This window comes from Catharus ustulatus, chromosome 3 (genome assembly GCF_009819885.2).
Source record: "Catharus ustulatus isolate bCatUst1 chromosome 3, bCatUst1.pri.v2, whole genome shotgun sequence".
NCBI classification, from domain to species: Eukaryota; Metazoa; Chordata; class Aves; order Passeriformes; family Turdidae; genus Catharus; species Catharus ustulatus.
The window spans coordinates 59891671-59918136 of record NC_046223.1 but is presented as its reverse complement, the minus strand read 5'-3'; the positions used below and the strand labels follow the sequence as shown (position 1 = coordinate 59918136).

The window sequence follows — 26466 nt, the reverse complement described above, 5'->3', positions numbered from 1 at the left end:
TGTTTTCCTATTGCAAAACCATATTATCACTCAGAAATTCTCAAGAAATAGACATTTCATAAGGACTTGCCATTCATGTTCTTTTACAGCAGGCATTGTGGCTGTAGTGTATAATACTGTTCTAACAAGCAAACCAGCTATCATTCATTTGGATAAGTGAGTTGTGCAGGTGTTAGAATTTCACTTCTTCATACTGAAAGTGTGTACTTGGCAACCACTTGATTCTTAGGAATTATGCAGTAAATAAATTTTGTATCATATACGTCAATGTGATGTGAATATTAAGTGCATTTTTACAGAAAACAGGAAAAGAACAGCATGTTTTAGGTGTAGCAACTATTTAAGTACAGATTGGACTGGATCTCCAGTCATGTTGATAGTGCTGTTAGATGCTGAAATGTAAACCTTTTCCTGTTAAGATGGCAACACTTGCATGTATGTAAATTTTTAAGGATATTTTAAAACACACTGACTGTGGTGAGCAAGAAAACCAGAGTCCTGGCAGGCCATGTTTTTGGTAACAGTGAAGTGAGAGTTTTCATGAAAAATAGGCAGCCCTGCTTCTGACCTGTTTTATTATCTGATGTGTGCTGTATAAATACCTATAAACAGGAATACTGACAATTTCTCAAACTAGCAGCATCAGCAGTGTCAGAGGATTCTTTTCTAGCGCAACAACTTGTAACCTTTTCTGAAAAAAATCTGGTAGATGTGGTCACTACTATGAAGTGCTATGGTATGGAGCATGCATGAATTCAGACTGGAATCTCCATGGTGCTCCTGCTCCCTGTTCAGGATGACTCAAGCATGTAGGTGTCTTCTCTCGCCTTTCTGAAATGATGAAACTGAAGTGATTTTTGGGCTCTGATACTTCAGTGTGATATCTTCTCAGAATAGCCCTGGTTTCCATTAAAATGAACATTTGTATTTCAAATATTCTCAAATTTCAAAATTCTTGGATTTTCTTAAATCATTTGTGATTCCACATTTTAAATCTGTGGTTCCACATTTTTCAGTGGATGCCCTGGAGAGGTCACTCAAAATAATTGTTTACTGAAGTCCTACAAATGGAGTTGAGTCATCCCAAATTTTTGATACTGACTTCTAACAGACTGTGTCAACCGTCACGATAACTGTGCTTTTAAGGCATTTCCTTCCTTAATGTATATACTACTAGAATAGTAGTGTCCAAAATTCAACACTGAATTCTGTCAATGTGTAGTTGCTCAGCCCATTCCTTATCATACTTGAGGGTTAAACTTTCAACTCACAATTTATTTTCAAATCTAAATACAGCTGCAGATACAAAATTCAGATTTAAAGGCAGGCTAAAATGTATCTGCATCTATAGCATAATGTAATTTATATGAGGAGGGAACCAGTCTGAAAAATGATCAGTGAAATAATTTTGCTTAGGTGACAGATACAATAGCAAACATGGGAAGTATTTTCAGACATCAATTTTTGAAGTAAAAATGATTGCAAAGCTAAAGATATTGTGGAAGCTCCCGTTCAAAATGCTGAGATCTTACCTGCTTACAGTTTTCATGCAACAGAGAGCTACAATTTTTAAGAAATGCAAGTGTGACTATCAAAGGTGATGCTGGCATCTTCTTAGAATGTGAAAACCTTTTGGAATTTACATTAATTAACTTTTAGAAGGTGCAAAAATAGCTGTCAGTCTGCAGCAATAAATCCTAATACATAGCTAAGGCATGCCAGTGAGTAACCACATATCTCCGAGTTCTGATTGTCACGTACAGTATAGTCCTTGCTCTTCTGGGGATGTGCATATGTATATGAACTGTTATTTCCTTCACATTTTGGGTGTGAAGCACTCTCTCACTGATCAACCTAAAAGCTAACTTCTGGTTTTGCTTGAAAAAAAAATAACCCTTCCAACATTTCTCACAGCTTTTAAACAACAGTTGTAGGAATAATACTGCAAATTGTTTAAAGCGTATCTTGCTTACTGTGTTGCAGGTGAGTCTCTATCTGTGTCATGTTTTGAGATAAATTTCAGGTCTGCTGACTTACTGGTGATTGGTGACATCTGTAAAAGGAACAAAAAAAGCAGGAAGGTAAAAAGACGACAGACAATGGGGCCAACACATGTGCATAGAAAACCCACCAGCTTCCTGAATAAGGAGAGAATATACCTTGTTTGAAAAAGAATGTCTATCACCCATAAAATGTTAACTCCTATGTGGTTACAAACAAGGAAACAGTGCCCTGCTATTAAAAAAAAAAGCTACTTGCAAATAAAAGTTTTCAGGTATGTGCAGAAACAAGAGGTTATGAATCTGTTTGAAGACACATTAAAACATATATTGTTTTAAAAGAACTGTTATTTGTGCTACTATAAGTGAAAAAGCAGAATGCTATAAAGCTTTCTTATTGCATAGTATTCACAAGAAAAACCTGTCTTTTTAAACCCTACAAGTTTCATTCAAAAGCAGTTTAAATCATTCCAGGTTATTTTGTAATTCAGGGCTAAAAAGATTCCCCAATCTGTAAAAGTAAATTCTCTCATTTCCGAAGTAATTAGAGGGTCTCTGTACAACTTGCTCCCTCTACAAACAAACCTAATTCAAACAGGTCTGAAACTTAATGAAAGAATTCCCATAAGGAAATGTGAATGCCCTTCCTGAGTCTTCAGGGACAGGTTATTTTATTAGTTTAATATTATTTTTCTGCTGACTTAGAATAAACAGGATCAAGCTCCCATTGACTTACTGAATTCATACATTTACACTGCCCACAACAACCATGTTCAAACATTAGTCATTAGAATTAGTCTGCTGTAAAAACACAGATTGCTGGATTAGTTTAGACAAAAGACAGCCTATTAGAATACAATAATGTAGCATTGGCAGTGCTAGGAAGAAAAATCACCTACTTTACACACAAAATCCTTGTTAATACAGTAATAAACTTGAGACTAAGTCAATGGCAAAAGTAAACACAAAAGAAGGAAATATAATACCACTGATATGAAAATACAAGGGAGTGTTGTAAAGGGAATGACTCCAAGTAATTAATACTTCCTTCAGCATTTATAACCTTGTGGTTCCTTGCCATACACAATCATCAATTCATTCTGCTTGTAGTCAAAACAAAATCTTTTTCAGAAAATCCTGTGTGAATGATGTTGAACCATTTTTATACACCATTTTGAGTAAATATTACAGAATCTTCTCACTACACTAATACTATAATAAAAAATGAACCATTCCAAAGAACGGTAGAGTAGAATTCCCTGAAGTGCTACTACAGAAGACTGACCTCTTATAAAAAATAGACTAAGATTTTTAATATTTTCAGATATCTAAACACAGAAAATTATCCTTGTTTCACAGTTAGAAGATTGAAATATCCACTAAAACAAAATCCAGGAAGCTTAACTGAAAGTTCTTATGATCTGTTTTAAAAAGAACTCATCACATAGCCTTTCAAATATTAAAGTACAGCTTTTTAGTGTGAGTACCAAGAAAAGAAGAGCACACAAGTGGAGACATTTGAATAGTTGTTCATCTGACATGGCAACTCATAAGAATTCCTAGGTCTGTGAAGACAGACTCCCAACACCCCACAGCACTACTTATGACAGCTTTCTTACTTAATTCCTACAAACTTTCAAGCATGTAACAAAGGAGGAACTAGAAACTAGATCTTTTTGAAGCAGATCTCACTGCCACTACCTCCTTTTGTCTGTCCCACACACTCTCTCAGCCTTCTCCTTGACCTTCTTTCCCCATCCTAGTGATGTAACAAGTAGCAGTACTGAAGAAACGAGGGGATCAGTGGCAGATGCAAGGAGGCAGTGCAGGAGCTGGTGACACAAGGGGATGAAGCATCAGGAGGAAGAAGTGTAGGCTGGGAAAACATGCAGGAGATATTGGCAAAGGAGGTGTGGTAATACACACTAGGAACTCACTAAGGACATGTCAAATGTAAGGAGCAAGCCAGGGAAGGCTGGAGTATGGAGGAACTGAGGAGGCTGTTGATCTCATGTTTGTCCACTTCTAAACCTCTCAACCAATTGTTATGCATGGGCAGATCTCCCAGGAAGCTCCAAACAGCTCTGCACTGTCATCACTGCCTCTGTACTAAGATGCAGTAAAGTTGGTGCTGGAACAGACATGGTGTGAGCCATGACACTGCTCCAGATCACACACAGAGCTTAAATATTAATATAGCATTATTAGGGCAGTGTTTGCTTTAAGGAAAAATACCCCAATGTTTCAGATACTTATGAATATTTTTCTGTTCACAAGAACAGATGATAGTATAAAAAATGAGCTAATTTGTACAGTGCCACTAATGATGTTCGATTTTGCCATGCTCTAGTTCTACCCCTGCTTGTGAGATATAGCCCCCCAGAAGAAGAGAACATTAGTTCATGTCAACTGTAGAAGCTTGGATTTTCTAAAGGTGTTTTTTTTCTTTATGATCATAGAAATGAAAACTGTAATAGAGTACATATTTTCCTTTTCTAAATGGCCAGCTTGCTTTACAGCTCTTTTATTTTGCACTTAACATTTCTCTCTTGCTGCCATGAAAGAAGCAATCAAGGCAATATATATAAAGGTAAAATACACAAAAGCATATCAAGTTCCTGATCCTGCTGTAGAATCCACAGCAGTAAATCAAGCACTAAACCCTTCCTGTACAACTTGTGAGAGCAATCATGTATTTCAGAACACACTTTCTAAAAGAACCTGAAGCAGAGGGCATCTAAAGGAAATGCTAGGGACATAGTTTCATCCCAAATCTACGTTTTTGGTGTGTTTTTCTCTAGGTTGTGCAGAGTTGTCCCTAAGACTGCTGGTCTGCAGAGGTTCTCTGTCAGACTAGGCGGTAGATGGACAGAATAAAGTGGTGCAGGAAATCCATTCAGATTATTCAAGCCATGACAGTAAATGAGTTTGCTCTATAGCCTACAGAGGAACTGTCCCATAGAAGCTGTTTCTACAGAACTTTATCTAATTAAAAACTCATTGGATCACAGATGGCAAGAATGAACATGTCTCTGCCTTTTTAGACTTGTCTTTAGGACACTATACTCAGTACTAAGTCTATATTTTGTTTTCTATTATGCAGTCCATGGATAAAAGATTCACAGCCATGTATTTAACTACCCAAATCTATGTCAATGCCTGCTGTCAAAACTGCTCTAACAAGTCAAGTTTGGGAGAAATGTGACACCACACCTCACTCATCATTTTCTTCCCTGCTATTCTGCACCCATCCACACATTTCCCCATTAAATGAGCAACTGGCAGAGACCTTTACTAGCAGAATTACGTACATTTCTTTTGCCATGACCTTCCTATTTAAGATACCATTAACTTACAATTGCTTTTTCCCTTCCTTAGTCTTTTTAAAGAACAAGCCTATCTAAATCAGACTGACCACATTCTGGGCTTATATCTAACAGTATTAGTTTAGTTGTGAGAATCTAGCAGAACCATGGCTCTGTATACAAGGCAGACATTGACATGAATTTCTCTCTTTTGCATAAAAGGAAAAATGCTGGGTGAAAACTGTAGTCATGGTTTAATATCAGCAAATACTGCATCTCAGAAATCAAATCCACCACATAAATTTTTGAGGGGTAACAAAAGGAGGAGGAGGAAGAGTGGAGACAAACACCTTCAGATTGAAGCAGTATAGTTTAGAACACCTGTTTTCAGTGTTGATGATTTGGCCTCTGGGAATTTATAAGGGATCTCAGCTTTGCATCAATATTTGCATAAAAAAAGTTCAATTCTCTTCAGAAAGAAGCTATAAGGACCCAAGAAGGAAAATGGGAAAGGGAGAAGTTAGCTCACTCCTGGGATAATATGTGTCACTCAACAGCATTTTTGGTTCTGCTTGACCAACTCAGTGGCTCAGCCTGATTCTTCCTACCATTAAACAGACTGGTCACCTACAGTAAACATCTATGCAAGAAATTTCACCTTTTCATTTTTTCCCCAGCAGGTATTAATTTGCCTATGAACCAGATACTTTCTCTTTCAACTACTCAAGTAATACTATAGAGACAGGTGTAAATATATTTTGAGACAGAATATGTAACTACCAGTTTACAAATAAAGCAGCACCACATGTGCTTAAGAGAGAGTAATTCAATTTGCACGTGCAGCTGACACACTGGAGGGAAGGGATGCCATCCAGAGAAGTTTGGAAGTTGGGTCCATACAAACCTCATGAAGTTCAACAAAGTAAATCCCAGACACACCTACAGGCTGGACAGAGAAGTGATTGAGTGCAGCCTTGTGGAGAATGATTTGGGTGTGATTGATGACAAACTCAACATGAGCCAGCCACGAATGCTCACAGCTCAGCAGGCCAAACAAATCCTGGGCTGTATCCAAAGGAGTGTGGTCAGCAGGTCATAGGAGGCGATTCGGCCCCTGGAGTGCTGTGCCCAGTTCTGGACACGGAACTGTTGGAGCAAGTCTAGAGGAGAGTCACAAAGTTGATTAGAGGACTGGAGCATCATCCCTACAAAGACGGGCTGAGAAAGGTGGGAATGTTCAGCCTGGAGAAGAGCAGGTTGTGTGGAGACCTCATAACCTTTCAGCATCTGATGGAACCGAGAAGCTGAAGAGGGACTCTTCTTCTGTGTCCTGATTTCAGCCAGGGCAAGGTTAAATTTTGTGCAATAGCTGGGAGGGGCACAGTCAGGACCCAGATGTGATAGGACCTCACATCATTGCCAGGGGTGGGGGAAAAAGGACTCTCTTGGAGAAGGTTGTTCCTTCCAGTCAGAAACTTAGTGGGGGGAAGCCATCTGGCACTAATTTATTGCAATAGGCTCCACAGAGAGACTCTTTGGGTGCAAATGACTCTCTCTTTTGTACACTTTTGTTATTAACATTGCTGCTGTTACTGTTCATTTTCTTATCTCATTGCTATTTACAGTAAATTGTTTTTATCGAAACCCGCGATCTTCACTTTTTGTGCCTCCAATTCTCAACTACATCCCTGTGCAGTGGAAAGGGGGAGAGGAAGTGGGAGCAAGAGAGTGGTGTGTGGATTGGGAGAGCCTCAGTGGGGGCACTGAATTGGGAAGTACCATTCCTACAACAGCCTGTAATGACAGGACAAGGAATAATGGGTACAAATTGAGAGAGAGGAAATTTAGGTTACATATCAGGAGGAAATTTTTTACTATGAGGGTGGAGAAACACCAAAAGTTGCCCAAGAAAGTTGTGGATGCCCTGCCAGTGTTCAAAGTCAGGTCAGTTAAAGCCTTGAGCAACCTGGTTTAGTGGGAGGTGTCCCTGCCCATGACAGAGGGAGTTGGGACCAGATGATCTTCTAGGTCCATTCCAACCCCTTCAGATTCTGTGATTCTAACTTAAACAGTACAAACTGCATTTTAAAGGAAAAATGGAGTACCAAGAAATAGGAAACTAAACAACTCAAAAGCTAAAATATGTTAATGTTGGGTAAGGATTAAGAAAAATGGCCCATTCCTCATAGATTGTGCCATAGTAACACTTCCTTCAGATGAATGGTTTCTTCAAGAATAACCAAAGTCATTACTACTTCAAAGGTAGGATTTTTAAAAATATATCTATTTTATAACGCTATTTAACGATTTATGTGGAAGACTATACAGCAGCTTTGCAGATTGATTCTAGGAAAGCATAGTTTCTTTCAGTCCAGATGTCAATACCTTCAGAGGTGTGTAATCATATTAGGTAGGAATGAAGCTCAGAATTATGAACTTCACTACAATACATTCTATTTCAATAGAAAATCGCTTTTTTTCGTATCTGCTATATCTCTGAACCTTGAAAATGAACATAGTTCATGATGTGTCAAAAGTCTTCAGTTCTATTCACTGCAAGAGTTTCATTATATTTATTCCTTAGTGTTTCCCTCATTAGCATAATCACATCTTCCTATTTCCTCCTCCTCTTCCTAAAAGATAATCAGTCTCTGAAGTGTTCCTCAGCAACCTGAAGAAAGGTACCATTAATGGAGAAAATAGAAACAGCACAAACTATACAATAAAAGTTTTTGATGAAACTAATAGACAAATTTCTAGCTATTATTTTTGAAATATGGAACAAGTTTTCCATGCTTTTAAAATTTTTTGATTAAATAAATTAATTTTAAGCCCACAAAAACAACCACATGTAAACAGCTCAAGCTCAAGGGAAAAGCATCAATTGCTTGGCAGGTTAGTTTCAGCCACAGTGGTCTAAGTATTCACAAGGTCTGACAAAACCTCCTCTAGGGGAAGAAGAGTGAGACCATGAATTATTTATGCGAATAGTGATAATGCCTAACTTTGTTTAAATATACATGGAATCAAGTTTTGATGACCTTTGGGTAGATTATTTAAATTGTGCAATAATAATGTGGTTCTTGCCAGTAAGCCTTTTCTTTTTTTCTGTTTTACATTTTGGCATCATTTTCCAAAGATAAATATACCAGAAAGAATACTTTCTTATAATTTTAATTGAAGTTTAAAATTTACTGTTTTGTCTATTACTGATTTCTACTATTCTCATGTAACACGGCATTGCATATTTAATTTTCAGAATCCAGTTACATGTATTTCATGTAGTGAGTGGTAGGCCATTGAACTATGAAACATGTTCACAAGATCTTACAGCCAGCAGAAAATTTCTGGGGGCAAAAAACAAAAAAAACACTCTATTGACTTTGAAATGTTTCTGATTGGCAAAAATTTTGCAAAACTCACATTCTGGTTTCTAATAGAACCCTATCTGAATTCCTGTCCTTTCCACCTTCATCTTAAGGAACCTGAAAACAACACATTAACTGGAGCACCAGATGGTAAGTTCATCTTGATTTCTTGGAATTCTTCATCAGTGCAGTGAGAACTTCACTCCATGAAATTTCTATTGGCAGTTTACATGCATGTTGTAATTAAAGATGATTATGACCTAATTTTGTGGCCCAGGAGTTAAGTAACTCACAAGGCAGGAAAACAAGGTTTGCATAAAATTATTATGTTATGAATGCAAAACTGATGGTAGAAAGTATTTTGAAAGAAAGTTCTTTGAACTAAAGCTTTTCTAAAAATTATTTGCAAAGATTAACATTGGATCTTAAGTATTACACCCTCTTCTAATGTTAATAATTCCACTTTATTCATTCATAAAGCTCGGACAATTAGCTAGATATGTACGTGTAATATCTGCAGTTGGAAAACTATTCTTAATTAGACTATCTGGTATTCTCAGTAATTAAAACCACAGTCACAGCAAACATTTTAAGTGCCTTATTTAGTCTTGAATGGTAGCAAAATCTCACAATTGCTAGGATGATTTTCACAGTAACTGTTTTGCAATCTTAACAGTGCTAAACATTTAAACATGAGTAATCACCAAAAAAACCTCAGAAAGAACAGCAGATATAGCAGACCTATGTATAACTAAGTGTTTGGGAAAACATGCTTGTGTTCAAAAAACAAACAACTAAAATATTAATTTATATTTTCCTGCTTGTGTCAACAACTTAAGTAACAACCTAATTACTCAATAAATATTTTTGGATTGAAAAAATAAAAGCCTTTCTGCTGAAGAAAAAAAAAAAACCAACAAAAAAACCCAAACAAAAACACACACAAAACCAAAAAACAACAAAACCCCAACAAAACACAGGGTTTTATAAAGTAATGGTTTTTCTTATTAGTCATATAAAGGAAATTGGCATTTCCCTTCATCAGGTCTTATACTGAAAAAAAATGAAAGGAATAGGAAGAAAAGTTGCTGTGTCACTGCTGCAAGACAGGAACTGCCATAACCGATGAGCCCCCTCAGTGGTCATCTTAGCAGTTTTGTCTCAGGAGTCTCTGGCATTGCCTAAAACCAAAGCCCTGTACGACTTTCATTCATTCTGGCAAACAGCTGAATGACAAGTTGCTTCTTCTATGCAGTACTCTGCAGCTTTTGTAAACCTATTACACTTCAAGGCATCTTAAGTCTTACAGAGATGTGATTCATCATTTGTTAAACTCACTATCTTCTTGATGGTTTATATGGTGCTGATGAGACTTGAAATTTAAAAAAATCCTCCACATTGTGTTTCCCAGTCATTCCAACACTTCTGAAATCTCAGCCCTTACCTCAGCCTAAAACATGTTATTAAAGCAATTAATCCCTAAGAACGCACATTCAAGAGTGTCTTGTATTAGTTGAGTTCACCAGGGTAACTAAGCATGGCATAAACAAAATTTCCTTCTACTGATAGCAGATGTGTTCTATTCCAGCTCAATGCTCCCTGATCTCATTTAGCAGCAGAAGAAAAGTAAAAGAAAGAAGAATGCATTTACTTCACAAAAGGTGCTACTTTGTACACTGTCTCCACTGCTCATTCTTTGCTAGTTTAATCTTGTATGTATATCCCCTTATATAATTTCTTCCAAGACTTGTTTTATAACTTTCCTCTAGACTCAGTATGAGTTTGTACTGCCCTTGGCTGTTGTGCAAGATGAAAAGCAATGTATTTGCTTGGTTTTGGACTGTTACTGTACATTTGATTATGTCTTTCTTATGTCTGTAGGTACTATGTAGACTACTACAAAATTCCAACATATTATTAAATATGTAGCTAATTTAACTCAAAGTACAAGCAGAATTCAAGTAAAGAGTATCTTAACTAAGTATTATTAAAACTGAGTGTTACTAAAACAATTACTACTAGCAATACAAAAACTAGTGTTAGAAAAATACGTCAACCATAGACACTTCAGAAATCCTAAGCAATCAAAACTAATCAAATGCTGCTTCTCACAAAGCTGAACAACAAATATGGGTTGCAAATGTTAGTAACAGTAGTTTCTGTACATAAAAGTATTGTGATACAGTAAATTGACTGGATTCCTACCAGATTAAACCAGAAAAAATAATGTGGATAACAATGACCGAGTCTAATAACAATAGGTATCTCAGCACTTCTCTCTCTTCTAATCCAGGTATGACTGAAACTGGGTGATTACAGCAACATCCTCTGGGATACCCTCATTGCCTCTAGCCATGTAGACAACAAATTAATCTTCAGTAATGTAACTTTTCCTATATTTATTTCAAAGTCTGCCTTTACAGAAGTATGAGCACCCTTGTGTATGGAAGTAGTGCACCCTTGTCTTTCCTGGACAATGGTTTGGCTAGGAATTTCACAGCTACAAAGAGGTAAAGGATACTTCAGATTAATTACTACTACTCAGTGTAGTGATTAATTCCATTTTTCAAGGATAGTTAGGAACAAAACACATAGTAATTCAATTCATAGCAGTTGGCTTCAAGAGACAGCTGGCTTCAACAAGACTGCCAAGTGAGTAATCTGTACTCAATAATTTATTAAATGCTACTGCTCTATATTCACCTACTAAAAACTGAAGCTGCACAAAAAAGGTCAATATAAATAGTCTCGAGTGTTTTCACCTTGAACATTGGAATGTCTTTTTCCAGCCTAAATAATTCTATGATTGTATACACTATGAAGCAAAGATTAGATGAATCAGCTGAGAAGACCCCAGAAGTTGTAACTAAGCAACACAGAATATGCTTAGAGTTTTGCAAATCAGACACAAAATATTAGATTCAATTTTAGAAAAGCACATGGAAGAGTCAAATAATTTGAAAGAAATCTGAACAACACTTTTAAAGTAGTGATCGTACCATTTCAGTAAATGAACAATTGTGGAAAGTATACTTATTAAGGATACAAACATTTAGAAATAAAAAAATCTTAAGTTCTATCAGTTGTTGAATTTATTTTTATTACTTTTTTTTTTTCCTAGAAGATATCCCACATTTTAAGACAATCAGCAGTCTTATTTCATAGAAGGGAAACATAAGCATGCAAAGTTTCTAATCCCCTGGAGAAGTGAGAGTCAACTGGCCTGCTTTGCATATAGTGGAATCTTTAAAAAACTCCAAGTCCATAAAAATCAAACGTCTATTTTTTCCTGGACTAAAAACCAGGTCCTGTTTCTTTGCTCTTCTGTACATACCATATATGCACTAACTGAAAAATGACTAACAAAAATCACAGAAACTGGAATTCTTACACACATAATTCTGCAAACATGAAGTCAATGGGAGACTTGCCACCCATTACAACAGTGGAACTAAAGCAGGGTATTAATTGCCACATGATGGAACAGCTCACAACATAAATATTAAACTTCTGCTGAAAATATACCTGCTTGCCTGGAATGAGATCTACACATAAGAATTTTTTACATAAAAGATCAAAAATTAATACAGTCCATGCGGCACACAAAAGACAACCTACCGCTACTTACAGAATCCTTGCTTCTCAAATTATTACCTTATGTAGTGCCAGAGAACCTTCCTCTGCTTCCGTTGGTCCTTCTGGTAGGAGAGGAGCAGAATCTGGTACTAATCCTGAAGGCTGTTCTTCATATTCTTCTGAAAAGAGGAACCATAATTCGCCATTATTAGAGCTATGAAAGAATTTGTGAACCACCATGACATTACAATCTAGCCAAAAACAGGATGTGAATGAAAACAGGTGAAAACTGTTTGAAGGCAAATGTATGAGAATTTATTAAAATTTCTCCCATAATCCTTTATTTATACTAGCAAGTTTAGATTTAAATATGATTTATATATTGGTTATTACATAAAAGCATTCAAACATTTACCTAAGAACAAAGTCCATACTGTTAGGAAGTAGTTGATACTTAACAAATGTATCTTACACATTTCTTTTGATTCAATAAGATGATCATCAACTGCAACAGCAAATTATTTACCAGAGATTTTTTTTCACAGTTGGACAACTGTCTCAAAAATTTTCTTTAGGTTTCTTTTGTCATTGTTTTTCAGATTATTTTCTTAAGGCCCTCACTGAAGACTCTTCCCTCATACTCCTCTCTGGGTTATCTTGCAAGGAGGAAAGTTAGGGCAAAATGCACAGGATGAACAAGGAGAGAAAAATAGGGAAGGGCATAGTAAATCTAACTTTAATTAACCTCATCAAGTGAGCATAGTGTTATGTACAAATATTTTTTTAGGAAAGAGGTTTAAATACTAGATTTCACTTCAAAGACACAGGGAGGAACTAAAAAATGGGGGAAACCATCTTGAGAAATGTTGGGTTAAAAGATTTCTAAACACCAGTATAACCGATAGTTTGATAGTTTAGGAAGGCAAATTAATTTCTTGTAGTGTGCAACCAGAAGTTGAATATTTACAACTGCCAACACACTGAGCATCTTTACAGCAGTGGACTAAGTTAGATGCATCCTATATTATTTATTCAAATTCCTCTAGGTTTGTCTGTATCAGTTTAATCAAAACTGTTTTAATGAAAAAGACCTGGTAGTAAGTTCAATGCTCAGATGTGAGATTTAACCATTACTGTTCTTTTAAAACTTCACACTGAAATCCAGATATTGGGAACTGAACATTCTCCATTAGAGCTGGGGGAAAATTTAGAGTTTGTACAAAAGCTAGATTTAATAGAAATTGCCTAAGAAAAAACCCCAAGATATTTGCGAAATGCTCTGACGTGTCCTAAAACATTGCCAAGTTGGGGCCTGAATTAGGTGGCTCTGTGTTAAGAGACAAGGGATCAATACAGCTGACAGATAATTAAGTCAGTAATAAGCTGACTTATTCCATAAGCTGAAATGTTTAACAAAGTGCAATGGTTAGCTGACTTTATACAATTTTTGCACCACAATAAGTCATCATTATGCCACGTGTGTACTACATAAATTCCTATCTTCAGAACAATAAGCAGAACAGCATGGTAAAATCTTGGAGCATCAGTTAAACCCACACCGGTATACCAGGAAGACAGCAGTAAACTTACTTTCACCAGCCACATAATTAGCTGGAAAATAGCCTTGCTGTCCATTTGCTAGGCTGCCAAACCACCAGTTATCATTATCTTTGTATAACACTTGGATAATGTCACTGCGATGGATGGTTAGCTCATCTGATCGATGCGCTGTGTAGTCATAAAGAGCCACTACCTAAAAGAGAGATAAGAACACCACAGCTTTATCACAACCATGCCACAGAGAAAAAAGCGCAACATTCACTTCCTCTTGCAGAAAAGCAGCTGAAACCAAAGCTGCACTTTGGTAAAAGCTGAGGCTGCCTCAAGTTTTGCTAATGGGATCAGGGGTGGTGGGAAAGCAGCAGGAGAGGCAAGATAAAGGACTGTGGGATTGCAGAAATGGTTAAGAACATTCAATTCACTAAGATTAGCTTCAAAACAGCAGCTGTTAGTTTTATAAGCAATTTGCTTGTGAAGCAAAAGAGAAAAAAAAACTTCATACAGTCACTTTCTCAGAATTGTTACACCACCTTCAGATCCCATTCTCTGTGTGCTCATGAAGCATATGTGTTTGAATAAATACTTCAACAGTATGACAGCTTTATCCAAGGAAAAAATTTAATACAAAAAGACATTGCAAAGTTTTGCTTTGATCACTCCATTTCTTCTTTTTTCTTTTTTTATTTTTCATTTGTTTTGTTTTGTTTGGCAATGAGCATTTGGACATACAATTTTATAAATATCTGCAGAAATACATTTATGTTTCATTTCACATAATAAATCTATTTGACAGCGAAATTCAGTGCAGTTATACTTTTATGAAAAAGAGTACTAACAGTCATCAGGACCATGCATACTACATACAATAAACTACTAGAAGTCTGCTTTCTACCCTGAATATGAAAACATCAAGTACAATTTCTTATTTATTTCCTATGCCCTATGAACAAAACACTGTCCTAGAGAACTCTGAGCAGAAAAGCATGAAAGAAAAACAAATGAACTGAAAGAACACGGGAATTGCTCACTTCCCTCCTCATAAGTGAAGAGCAAAATTATGACCTATTTTACACACAGAATGCTGCTTCCCTACCTACAGTCTTCACCTCATATTACTCTACAAAATTGTTAATAGAGGTCAGAAACAGGAATCATTAGGAGCAATAGGAGGGTTAATTGGATTGAAGGAGACAGAAAAGTTATGGTGATACGGATTTAAAAAATCCTTCTTTTTATTATTCATGCATACATTTAAATTTTAAGACTGCTGAATTCCACAGTGCTTTTTATATTTGTGTTTCTGCTCTGAACAAGATCACCTGTGAGTCGTGTGTGTAAAAATATAGCCAAAGTCACTCATATTTTCATAATTCCATGTCACCAATTAAACAGATTAAATTAGTTATGAATGGGAAAAGATGGAAATGATTCTACCATTGTAAATTTTATGTAGCAATTTGTGAGCTGGTCAGCACCAAAGAATTAGTATTGGCATAGTTTTCAGTAGACAGGAAATTTACTGAAATATGCATTCAGTAGTCCTGAATTTACATAAAGAAGCTAAACCATGAAACGTGTGTTATCATAACTCGCCTCCCTGCCTTAGGAAAGCAAATGGTAATTATAGGTGATGTTGGCAGTACAGAAATATGAACTGCAGAACGGAACCAAACAAAACCGCACTAATGAGCACCATGACCATGTCCAGTAAGAGGTGCTCTAACAGTGCCCACTTCAGTTAAGTGACAATCTCATGAAAACCATGAGGACACTTTAGGTAAAAAAATCCAAAACCCAAAAAGAAATGCAGGAATACAACACTAATTACTTGGCAGCATGAAAAACAACGGAAGGCAGAGCAACAACTATTTTGTTTTGCAGTGTCTTTTGCAAGATACTTCTGGTGCAAATGTTGTGGATTTTTGGAAAAAAATACAAAAATTCAGTCACACATGGAAACTGCCACAAACAGTTCAAAACAATCAAGCAAGTCCCACTGTCTGTTGCTCAGAAATAAGAAATTAATATATCAATGTGTCCTGTAACACAACTGGTTTAGTAAGCCTGACAATTTAAATAAAATGTGGAAATTGCCATTATATTCTTTGTCAACATACGATCAGAAAAATGACCATAACAGGATATAAGAAATGCACCTCAGAACCAAAGAAGAATGTAAACCACTCAAGTTACACCTACAAGTAGTGGACTTTCTTCTGGTGTGAAATTTAAAGATTTGTCAAGTTCTATTTGGGTCAAAGTCTAAGCAAAAAAAAAATTTAAAAATCTACATTCAAAAAAATTTTACTAAACTGTTTTTCAAGATTGACATAAACCCAGAAGTAATGTAATTATACACTTATGAACATTGTTGTAAGAATTACAAAATCTACAGTAGAAAAAAAATCCTTGGAATCATGCTAAAAAATGGCATGCTTTCAAAAGCAGCTATACTATAACAGGTACAGAAGATATTGCAAAAAATTACGTAATACTTACTGTCTCTTGCCCGGGTGGACAACTGTTTCCTTCTCCCACTCCCAGTGCAGTCAGGCTGTCATCATTCTAGAAGAATAAGTTGTTTTAAATTTTAATATGAAGCATTTTGCTGAACTATAATTGTGTTTTCATTTCTCCAGTAAGACAGTAAGAATTATCTGCAACAAAATGCTTTTTTCAAAAAAGAAAAAGCAGAAGTGATGTTAAGCAACACTGAGTAATATTGGCTATTGGCTGGCAGATGTTTAGAAAAAGATATTAAATTTTTCAACTATGTACACTGCACTAAAGACAGAACTGGACTGATAACTATGCAGTCCAAGATTGTTTGCATTGCAAACACTACACCAGATATTTCAGAAGTTCTTACAGTGACTTTTATCTATGAACCAGTATGCAAAAGATGTCACTTCCATATAATGGAGAATTTTAGGTTGGTCTTAATAACCAACAAATACTTTAATTCTAATTGTTCTATTCTTACCACTTGCTCTTCAGACTTTCAATAAATTCAAAAGAACAGTAGGTATATATTGCAATAATCAGAATAAGCCTGTACCTTAAAAAAATTACATTTCTGTAAAATAATTGAACGCTTAAGCTGAAAGAAGATTTAGAATAGAAAATTTATGAAAATTAGAAGAGGAACAACAAACTAGGGGAAAAAAAGAAAGAGCTGGAAATCCTTTGCTGGTGTTACTTATTTTTTTCCAATGGTCTATCTTCACAAAGGGGAAACTAATTTCCCCTCAATTTTGGGTGCATCAAAGGATACACACTACCACACAGAATAGAAATATTACACAGGAATTAAAATATTTTAGAAGTGTCAAATGTGTGCTTTGTGAAGTAAACATTTCTACCTTTAACAGATACACTGCATTATACCCATTTAAATCTGAAAATTTTAATCCAACATACTTAATCTCTCTCATATTTTACCGCCACTCCTCTATATATCTTTTGCACTAATTTATTTCTCTTATTCTGCTTTTAAAAAGTATATCTAAGATGTATTGTTCTTTTTATTTTCAATGTTTGGGGGGTTTTTAAATTTTTTATTATGGTGATCCAAGGAAAATCATTACAAGTTGCAGAGAAAATCCTTGCAAATCCTCAGTAGAATAAATGCCATTCTTGAGAATAGGGATTCTTGCCCTCAGTGTTGTTTTCATGATTTAGCTGGGCTTATCCCACATGGGAAAGAAATCACTGACTATCCTGAACTCCATCCAGTCTCCAGATTGTTTTGGTACTGCCACAGTAGTTACAGACACACACAGCAGTTACAGATGAACTCAGTATAAAAGCGAACACTTGCACTCAGTTCTTATCATCTACCAGAACATCTAAGCCTACCACCTAAAGAGTTCTGAATAATTATGTACATGCACAGAAGGAAAAAAAAAAAGGTGTAACTGCCTGATTTGATAAACAAATTTTGAACAAAGTCTGGTGGAGTTGCAGTTCAGAGTACACTGCTTGTTCAGTGGTCTATTGATAGTCAGCACTGCTGTACAGGTTTCAGCTAATTCTCATTTTCCATTCTCAAGGTTAAGAGAACTATGCAGGCAATGTGCTTAGCCTGTGGGATGGGAGTGCCTCCTGTTGCTCAAAAATGATTCATCAGAATTATTAGCAGTATTATTTAGGTATCTAGTTCAGGGTACTCATATTGCCCCATTATTGTGTCTCAATCTGTCTGTCTCTCTTTTTTTAATAAAGTATTTATGCGGCTCTCAAACACTCGAGAACAGCTTGAAGAGAGCAAGCCGTGTGGAAATAACAAGCTAACATCTATGAGTCACCCTGAGACTATGCTGAATGTTCTCAGACACTGCCTTAAACTTTTAAGGCAACAACAATCCAAAGAGGTGCTTCTGAAAGAAGTACTCCGAGTACGTCACTGGCTGCACACACCTCTACCTCCAGCTGTCCAGGGTAATTGCTACGGCTGCCTACCACACACACAGCAACTGCAAGGCTGCCTCTGGTGTGCAGTGCCACCCTCAAGTACTGCCCAGCCATTCCTCAAATAGTGCCAAGTTACACCACAAGGAACATCCAACACAAACTAGCGGCCTTTCCGCTCAGAAACACAATTTTTAAAATGCTGTGTCACAAGATTAAGGCATGTTTTCAGGATTTCAAAAAAAGCAACAGGCATGCTGAATACATCATGAGTATACATAATTCTCAATACAATATTAATGTCTCCTTTTTTCATGCAGGATGGAAACTAATTAATCCTTTTCTTGCATTGGAATAGTTGTGGGGCTATAGTTACGTTCTGAGGAGTTGGTCTTTTTGGGAGGCACACCATCATGAGAAACAGAAACAAAATGCTTGCTGGAAAAGTGTGCCATGTCACACTGCTTGCGGTTGAACAAAGCTGTTAGCAGCTTTCAGCATTAAGGAACATCCTCAGAGGAAGATAAATCAGTTGATGCAGAATTCTAGACCATGAAGTATCACACTGGTTATCCATGACTAACCCACTTAGATACCCTTGACATTTCTAACTCAAAACCAAACAAAAATGTTTCAAGATGCTGATGAGAACGCTGTATGCGAGAGTAACCTGATACATTATTGTATCAAGTTTTATTGATTCCTAACAATAGCCCTAATTAAAATGTTTATGACTTCTTTTTAGTGGGTCAGTTTCAGTGATTGCTCAAATGGAGGTTTTGGTGGTGTGATGCAGATGTACAGTATAGTATATGTATAACATAGATGTATGTATAGTATAGACTAGCCCACACGACTTGGGCAATAGATAGAACTCATTCCCTTAGGAAAAGGAGTACTAAGAAAGAACAAGTGTTATTTTATTGTTTCCTTTTCTGTAAAAATCTTGGCATTTCATTTTCTACTATTGAATCAATATACTTCAATTATCACAATATCAAATTTTAAAGACAAAATTTACAGTCTAATGATTCATAGAGTTTGATTTGCTGCTTCCTTATATGTAAACATATTCTTCATTGTAACATAACAAACATACAGATTAAGCCACTTCTAATTAGCCATTAACCCTTAATAACAACACTAGGAAAATCAGCTTTTCTAAGGTTAATTTTAGGCAGACCCTACACACACCAGGGTGAACCCTAGTGTGTATGCATGCACTCAGGGCCAAAGCCACCCTCCCTTCTTTTCCCATCAGTGACAGACTCAGGAACATGAAGAAGAACAAACATCTGTTTCCTGGATGCTTCACAGTAGCACTGCTTCCATCCACCCCCCCATACCTGTTGTGTGACACAGTGTAAGAGAAACTGGGAATATTACTTAAGCAAATACTCCAGAAAATACACAATGAATGTATGTTACAGCTTCTCTTGTCTGTCCAGTAAATCTGTGCCTCAGTGTGAAATAGCCAACATTCTGAAGCTGTTACCTTTCCTGGATTTCTTTTGTTGCTGTTTTTGGTTTTTAATGTTTTTTTGATTTGTTTTTTTAAAGGAGAAAGTATAAGAAATTAACTTATAGAGCCTGATTGAAAACCCCTGGTTGGTTTAAAAGTTAATATGCAAAACATTCAAATATTCTACAGAATAAATCTGAGATTTTTCTGTTGCTACACTGTATTTCTTTTTCCTTACAATCCTAAAGGTTAGAGATTTATTTAATTGTCTCCTCCCCTAAGAACGTTATGCAATCTCTTTACTCCAGTAAGTGAAGTTTTAAATTAAATGCTATGTAAGATGAGACTTAGAAGAAAACAGCTGCATACTCTTAGCACTTTTGTGTTCTGTTCTTGTTCTCTGGTCCTAGCTCAGGACAACTAACTACAAATTTAGTCTATGGGAAACAGAAACACAAGTACTAGTATTAATAGCTAAATTAAAATCATGTTAAAAGTATCAATTGGTAAGAATGATAAACTCTTCTTCACTCATAATTAATATGTCTATAGACACTGTAAAGTTACTTCCTTAGACTTCAGATGACTACAATCCTGATTTGATTACAGCCCTTCAATATTTAATAAGCATGGGAATCTATAATTTGCCTAGAGGAAGAAAGGACCAAAATCAGGCTGCACTTTATTGAAACCTGCAATGTACAAACAGAAATCAGAAATGCAAACACAGCTGTTGCAGTAAAATCTACAAGGATTAAAAAAAATTTTTAAAAAAAAGAGAAAAGAAAAAGAAAAAAGGGGAGAAGATCAATTTAAAAGCATGTAAAATACTCCAGCTCCTGAAATGATTCAAAAATGTCTACAACTATTTTGCCATTTCTAAAATGCTAGGTTTTGCTATTAATTACTCTGTTAATCTGCACATATATATATTAATGTGTTTATAATAGAAGAATTAAAAAATATATTCAAAACGTTAATTTACCCCTCTCAGAAAAAACTATTTTAAAGTAGTTGCTCCCTAGCATTTCACAAAACAGTTGGTCCTGCAAATGCTTATTAAGCTTGCTGTGGCGGAGACACTACAGTAACTGGCTGAACAATAAATATTTTTCCCTAAAAAAATTACATATTGATGGTCAAAAATTTGAAAACACGAACATGGGAATCATTTAGTAACCAACACAACACAAACATAAGATCATGCTTTCAAAATTTCTTGGTGAATCCTATGTATCTCACAAACTTTCCACAATTCTCTTAACAGAACCAGTTAAAAAAGGTATGTCCAAAAAATCCTAAAGCAATACAAATAAAACCCCAAACTGAAACTGCAAAACAGATATAAATGATCCAAGTTAATTTATGTCCATTTATAACATTTCTGTCAAGAATTAAAATTAGTGAAATTACAACAGAATATTAAACCATGGCATTTTGTCCATGGGAGCAGGAGGATTATCATCTCCAGCACAACAGGCCCAGCATCATGGAGACAAAAGTGCCTTCAGTATTCAGAAGCACCACTTGTTCTATCCTCACTAGTTTCTCCATACATTTTTTGTTTAATACAGGTTCATCAAACATATAGTTGCAATTAATGACATTTACAGATTCTGTTGGACTTTATTATGGTGATCAGGAAACCAGAAATAAAGAAAAGAACAAAAATAATTAGGAAAAGCTTACAATGAATATTTAACAGATAAGCAATTAACCAAACAGAAGATAGATGTGATTTAACATCTTTTGTGTGTGACAAAAAAGATGAAGTATGAGTGAACAATGAAAACATGGTGCTGCAATGAGAGTTTCATTCCAGATTATTGTCTTAGCTTTTCTTTCAGCTACTCATCAACACCTCTTTTCTTAATAAAAACAAAAAATACAGGAGTTTGATTTTATTTTATTTCTTTCTAAACAACAAAAATTAAATAATGAAAAAATAGAAAGCTTTTGATTTGCAGAGATCTGATTTCACTACCAGCTGGCCACAGCATAAGCTAATTTGGCCATGTAGACAATTGGTTTGAAGATACCTCTTTTTTGAATAAAGACAGGATAAAAAAACACCTTTCTACAACGAGAACTTGTGAATAATGACATTTTATAGTTAAACAGTAATTTTAAAAAAATGCAGAGAATTCCTTACCTTCTGTAGTCTACCCAATAGTGTTCGACTAAGAGGATTTCCTACTGGGCTGAAGCACCCTGTGAAAAGAAAAGGCTGTGAATTTTCTGCTTGTTATCCTTTTCCATCGAATAAACCATTTTATTTTAAAATCATTATGTTAGCAGGGTATGTTTGACAAAATTCTAATGAAAAGCAGCAGCATCTTTGAGTCACAACTATGCATCCTTCAGTCAGGAACAGTTGGAGGGTTTATTTAACTAACAGACCTGACACAAGGTTAACTAATCCAATATTTCCATTCAAATGATTTAGAGAAGTAGCTCAAGCTATGTCCACATGCCATCTCGTGCTCAAAGCTGACACTATTATCTAGGCTGTATTGCTTTTCTCTTCATTGAATTTCCAAGTAATGCATACAAAGTTTTCTAACAGAAATGATCACAAAAACTCACAAAGGAATTACTTCCTTATTTTATCTGAAAGAATAACTATTCCTATTCAGTAGTTCCTTTGATCATCTGAGTTCCTATCACAACACATCTTGCTGTTTATTTTATTCACTCTCTACATAGCACACTTGAACAAGTACTTGTAAATTCTTTTCTTTTCAGACTATTATGTTAACTACTAAGCTCAGGAAAATCCTTTTATCATCTATGGATTTATCTTTTATTGGTCTCCTCAGCTGTACACTTAAGAAAACATCTTAAAAAGAAAAGATACAAAAAAAATCTGAAAATCGTTGAACATGACAGTGAAAAATGCTACCGCTTCACTGGAGAACAGTTTCTCAAGTACAGAAATGCCAGGCAACACAGAGTTAAGCTCACTGGACTTTCTCTGTGAGACACTAGCTTTGAAAAAAGTTTTGTTTTAAAGAAAAATAAGTTCTGAAAATGCATTTTTATTTGCCACACCAAAAATCTGCTTTTGAGGAGTCCAGTATCTGAATAAAGAGGACTTTTCAGATTCAGATTCCCATCTACTGGCAGAGCTCCACAAGGAAACTTGCACAACTCCACCTACAGTATACTTTCTAAAGCCTAGTGGTTTTGACTTTCACAGGAGATTTACTCATAAATGTTTAATCATTGAGATATTTAGATATTTCTAACTAGACTAAAAGTTGCACACTCAATTGTAGTTAAACCACCCTCCTGCAAATCTGCATGTGACTAATCTACTTGTGAGAAATCCTAAATACATGCAATAATGGATTATTCAGCTTCAGGTATGAATTAAAAAAAAAACATTTTGATCTTAATAATTTCAAAAAAATCTTGTAAAAATTCTGAAATATTTTATTTTGAAAGGCTTACTTTGCTTTTACTACTTTTCTCCACCTCTTTTAAGAAGAAGAAAGAGATGAGAATGTAAACCATTCTCTGAATTCAATCCATACTTAAAGACAGCAGTCCTGAAGGCAACTTTTTTCCAAAAAAGCTATTTGCTAAAACATTTGTTCAAGTCTAACCAAAAGTCAGTGGGAATATTACTCCTATTAATATTATTATCTACACACAATGTCAGAAAACCAGATGCTACAGAGATGATATTACATATGGATGGATATACTGTCACATACACATTGTATCAAGTCTGAATAAAAAACAAACTTAAAACCAATAAAATGTCTGCATGATAAAATTTTTTCTTTAGACAGCCAATTTGAGCATGGGAGTGTCATGCCAACTCACAGAAACCAATACTAAGATAAAAGATACATAAAATATTTTATAAAAACAATTATTTGTCTGGAAAAATATTCAAGTTTTAATTAAAAACAACATTAATCTGCATTTTTATCAGAAACACCACTGACCTTCCTATTTTTCAAAGGAAAACACTCATAACTTCCAAGTGCTCCTGGACTGTATGTTTATGCATGTCAGTACTCCTGTGCAGCCTCTATATTCAGCCGTTCATCAGATGAAAATTGTATGGTTAGACCAATATTCCCAATTAAGCCCAATAAAGGACAGCACAGACCTGCTATGCTACAAGCTTGGGACAGAGACAGACGTGCAACTCAAAGATATAAGGAGTGCTGAACAGAATTCTAGAAGCTGGTACTGGTTCAAACTCAGTGTTTTCCATGACTAGAGACAAAACAAGCAGAATATTCTTATTACTTTGCTTGAGGTATAAACAGGCCACAGCACACCTGGGCACAAATACTCTATGATCATGTCTATTGGTTATCCCAAAGTAGACTTTAGCGTTATCTGTTACTTCTCTTTAATTATCAAGCATTCCTTTAGTAGCCCCTACATTCAAAACGGTCATATTAAAAAATGCCAAGCAAACAAAAACCCAAACCAACAAAAAAACCTGTTCAAACCTTCCTCATTCACAAAACAAGCTCCATTCAGCAAGCAAGGGAAAATCCATCCTTTCTTCCCCAAATGAAGCAGTAGAATTTTAAAGCAATGTTCCAGAGCTATGGGCTTGATATGGTTCCATGCTTGATGAAGCATGTAAATGACATCAAGCAGGTGTGACTAACAGCCTCAGCAGTACTTGCTTTGGTTCTCTCTCACTCAGGCTGTACACGCTTTTCAACTACTATATTGAAATGAGGTCTGGATTCCAGAAGGACATTTCCACTTAATCTAAAAACTAGATTTACAGGACACTGTGACCTGCTGGGACTCTCGCTTAGTCTGAGATTATAGAAAGATTATTAAATCCCTCGTAAGATCAAGCCCGAAATACCCCCAACACCCAGGGTAATCTAGATAGTCCTATCTTAAGGATGCTTCAGAATTACTAACGGAGAAGCATTTTTACTAATGTGGATGTTTTACTTGTACTTTCCAAGAATCTTCTTTCTTATCTGCTGTCTTCACCTTCGAAATTATCTACATCTTGAGACGCTAATCTTCCCTATGAAAGTATCAACATTTGAATTACTGCATTTCCTATTATTATGCATTGATTCTACAATGGTTTCCTTTACATAGAATTTTACATGAGAAGAACATATTACTCCTAGTATAATGTACTGCTAATGTAATAGCTAACAGCTGCACATCAGGCAACCCAAAACTATAATTGCTAATCCTTTACTTCAAATGATTGGAATTTTCATATTGACACAATTTAACAGCAGGACAGCTCTTCCTTAGGGTAACTTAATCCTATTGTTACAATTATGTCCTGAGCCTACCAAGGAACTGCTTTGAAAAACAGTTCTATCTGTCTGCCTTGAGAGGAGTCTGAAAGTTTGGTAGTTTCCTATACAATGAGAACTCAGTTCCCCTCCAGTCACTTTTGGCAATTTATTCTTTACCAGTGTAACTGCAACCTGAGAGGAAAGAAGACAGAAGCCAAGCAGTTGTCCTGTCCAAAATGTGTCTGCAATACCAAGTCTCCAGTTTTACTGCATGCTTTCACTACCCTCTGCTCTAGATAAACACATCTGTGTGAGGTGATCCAACTCTAAGTAGTTGGACTGAAATGCACGAAGTAGATGAGTTCACTACCAAATAGACTTGACTTACATAGAAATTAATATGACAGCAGCAACAGTGCCCCAGAATAGTACTTGTAATAATTAAAAACACTGTCTTTTAAATAACACCATCTTTAATGATTTTGTTTTAAACTAATAGCATAAGATGCAGAATAGGGAAAGAAGTCTTTTGAGGCAGTCACAATTCCATCACTATCCTACTGGATTGTCTATAACCACTCATAGTTAAATGCTTTTGTGCAAAGACGCTCTGTTAAAAAGGGCTAAGAGAACATTCATCACAGAAGAACTCCTGTTTAAATGAACTTTTCAAAAGAAGGTTTTTTCTCACTTTCTGAAACATTTTTGATAAATTCATTTTTAAATTACTATAGGTAATTGAGCATAATGAATTTCTAAGGATCCCAGTCACAAAGATTCTACAGCTAATGAAATCATCCAAAAGTTCATCCTGGAAAATTCTCAGAAGATCACAGAGTAAAGGAAAAATATATATCTAAGAAAATTGAAATATGTTAATATTCAGACATGTCTGCGACAAATACCTTTAAAGCATGCAGAGAGAGAAAAAAATCTTACCTATTCTAGTTGCACATTATTCTGTTTTTAACTGAGTTTTACTTTAGGTTGATACTAATTGCTACTGTCTCAAAAGCCACAAAAAATCCTGGAAGACATGAAAATAACCAATGCCTCTAGGAAATGGTATTTTTATTGCAGACATTGTTATGAATTATATCATGGTCTCTTGCAACACAGAGTAGTTAAAATACACCCAATTAAATAATAAACACTGGAAAAAAAGTCAAGTGAGATATGAGATGAGTATGTGTAGATCAGCTCATTCCTCTTCCTACTCACCTTCTGGGGCTTTAAAATTGTTTCCAGTAAAGAGAATAATATTTCCAGCACAGTCATCTAGGGTATGACCAAAAGTATGACCTCTGTGACCAAAGGATCTTTCAGTATTCAATATAATCTCTACTTTAGGTTCCAAAGGTTTCAAAGGAAAGTTTTGTGTTTTGTAAAGTACAAGCTTTGAGCTATTTCATTTTTCAAAATATGCGTAATGTGAGAGAATGAAGATAATTTTGTAATTATCTATATATATATATTAATCTTCCCTTGAAGACTTTATCCTCAAACCAATTATGCTCTAATAGATCAAACAGAATC

At 35.6% G+C, this 26466-nt stretch overlaps 1 protein-coding gene across 4 annotated transcripts in view; it reads right to left on the bottom strand.

Annotated features, from left to right (window-relative positions):
- Nucleotides 1–26466, bottom strand: part of AHI1 (Abelson helper integration site 1) — a 91883-nt gene that overhangs the window by 2705 nt on the left and 62712 nt on the right. For all 4 annotated transcript variants that reach the window (XM_033056446.1, XM_033056447.1, XM_033056448.1 and 1 more), the window contains exons 20-24: nt 21834–21892; nt 16309–16374; nt 13840–14002; nt 12328–12428; nt 1974–2053 (exon numbers count right to left, since the gene is read on the bottom strand). In XM_033056446.1, coding sequence (XP_032912337.1) covers nt 1974–2053; nt 12328–12428; nt 13840–14002; nt 16309–16374; nt 21834–21892 — 469 coding nt within the window. The remainder of the gene's footprint in view (nt 1–1973; nt 2054–12327; nt 12429–13839; nt 14003–16308; nt 16375–21833; nt 21893–26466) is intronic.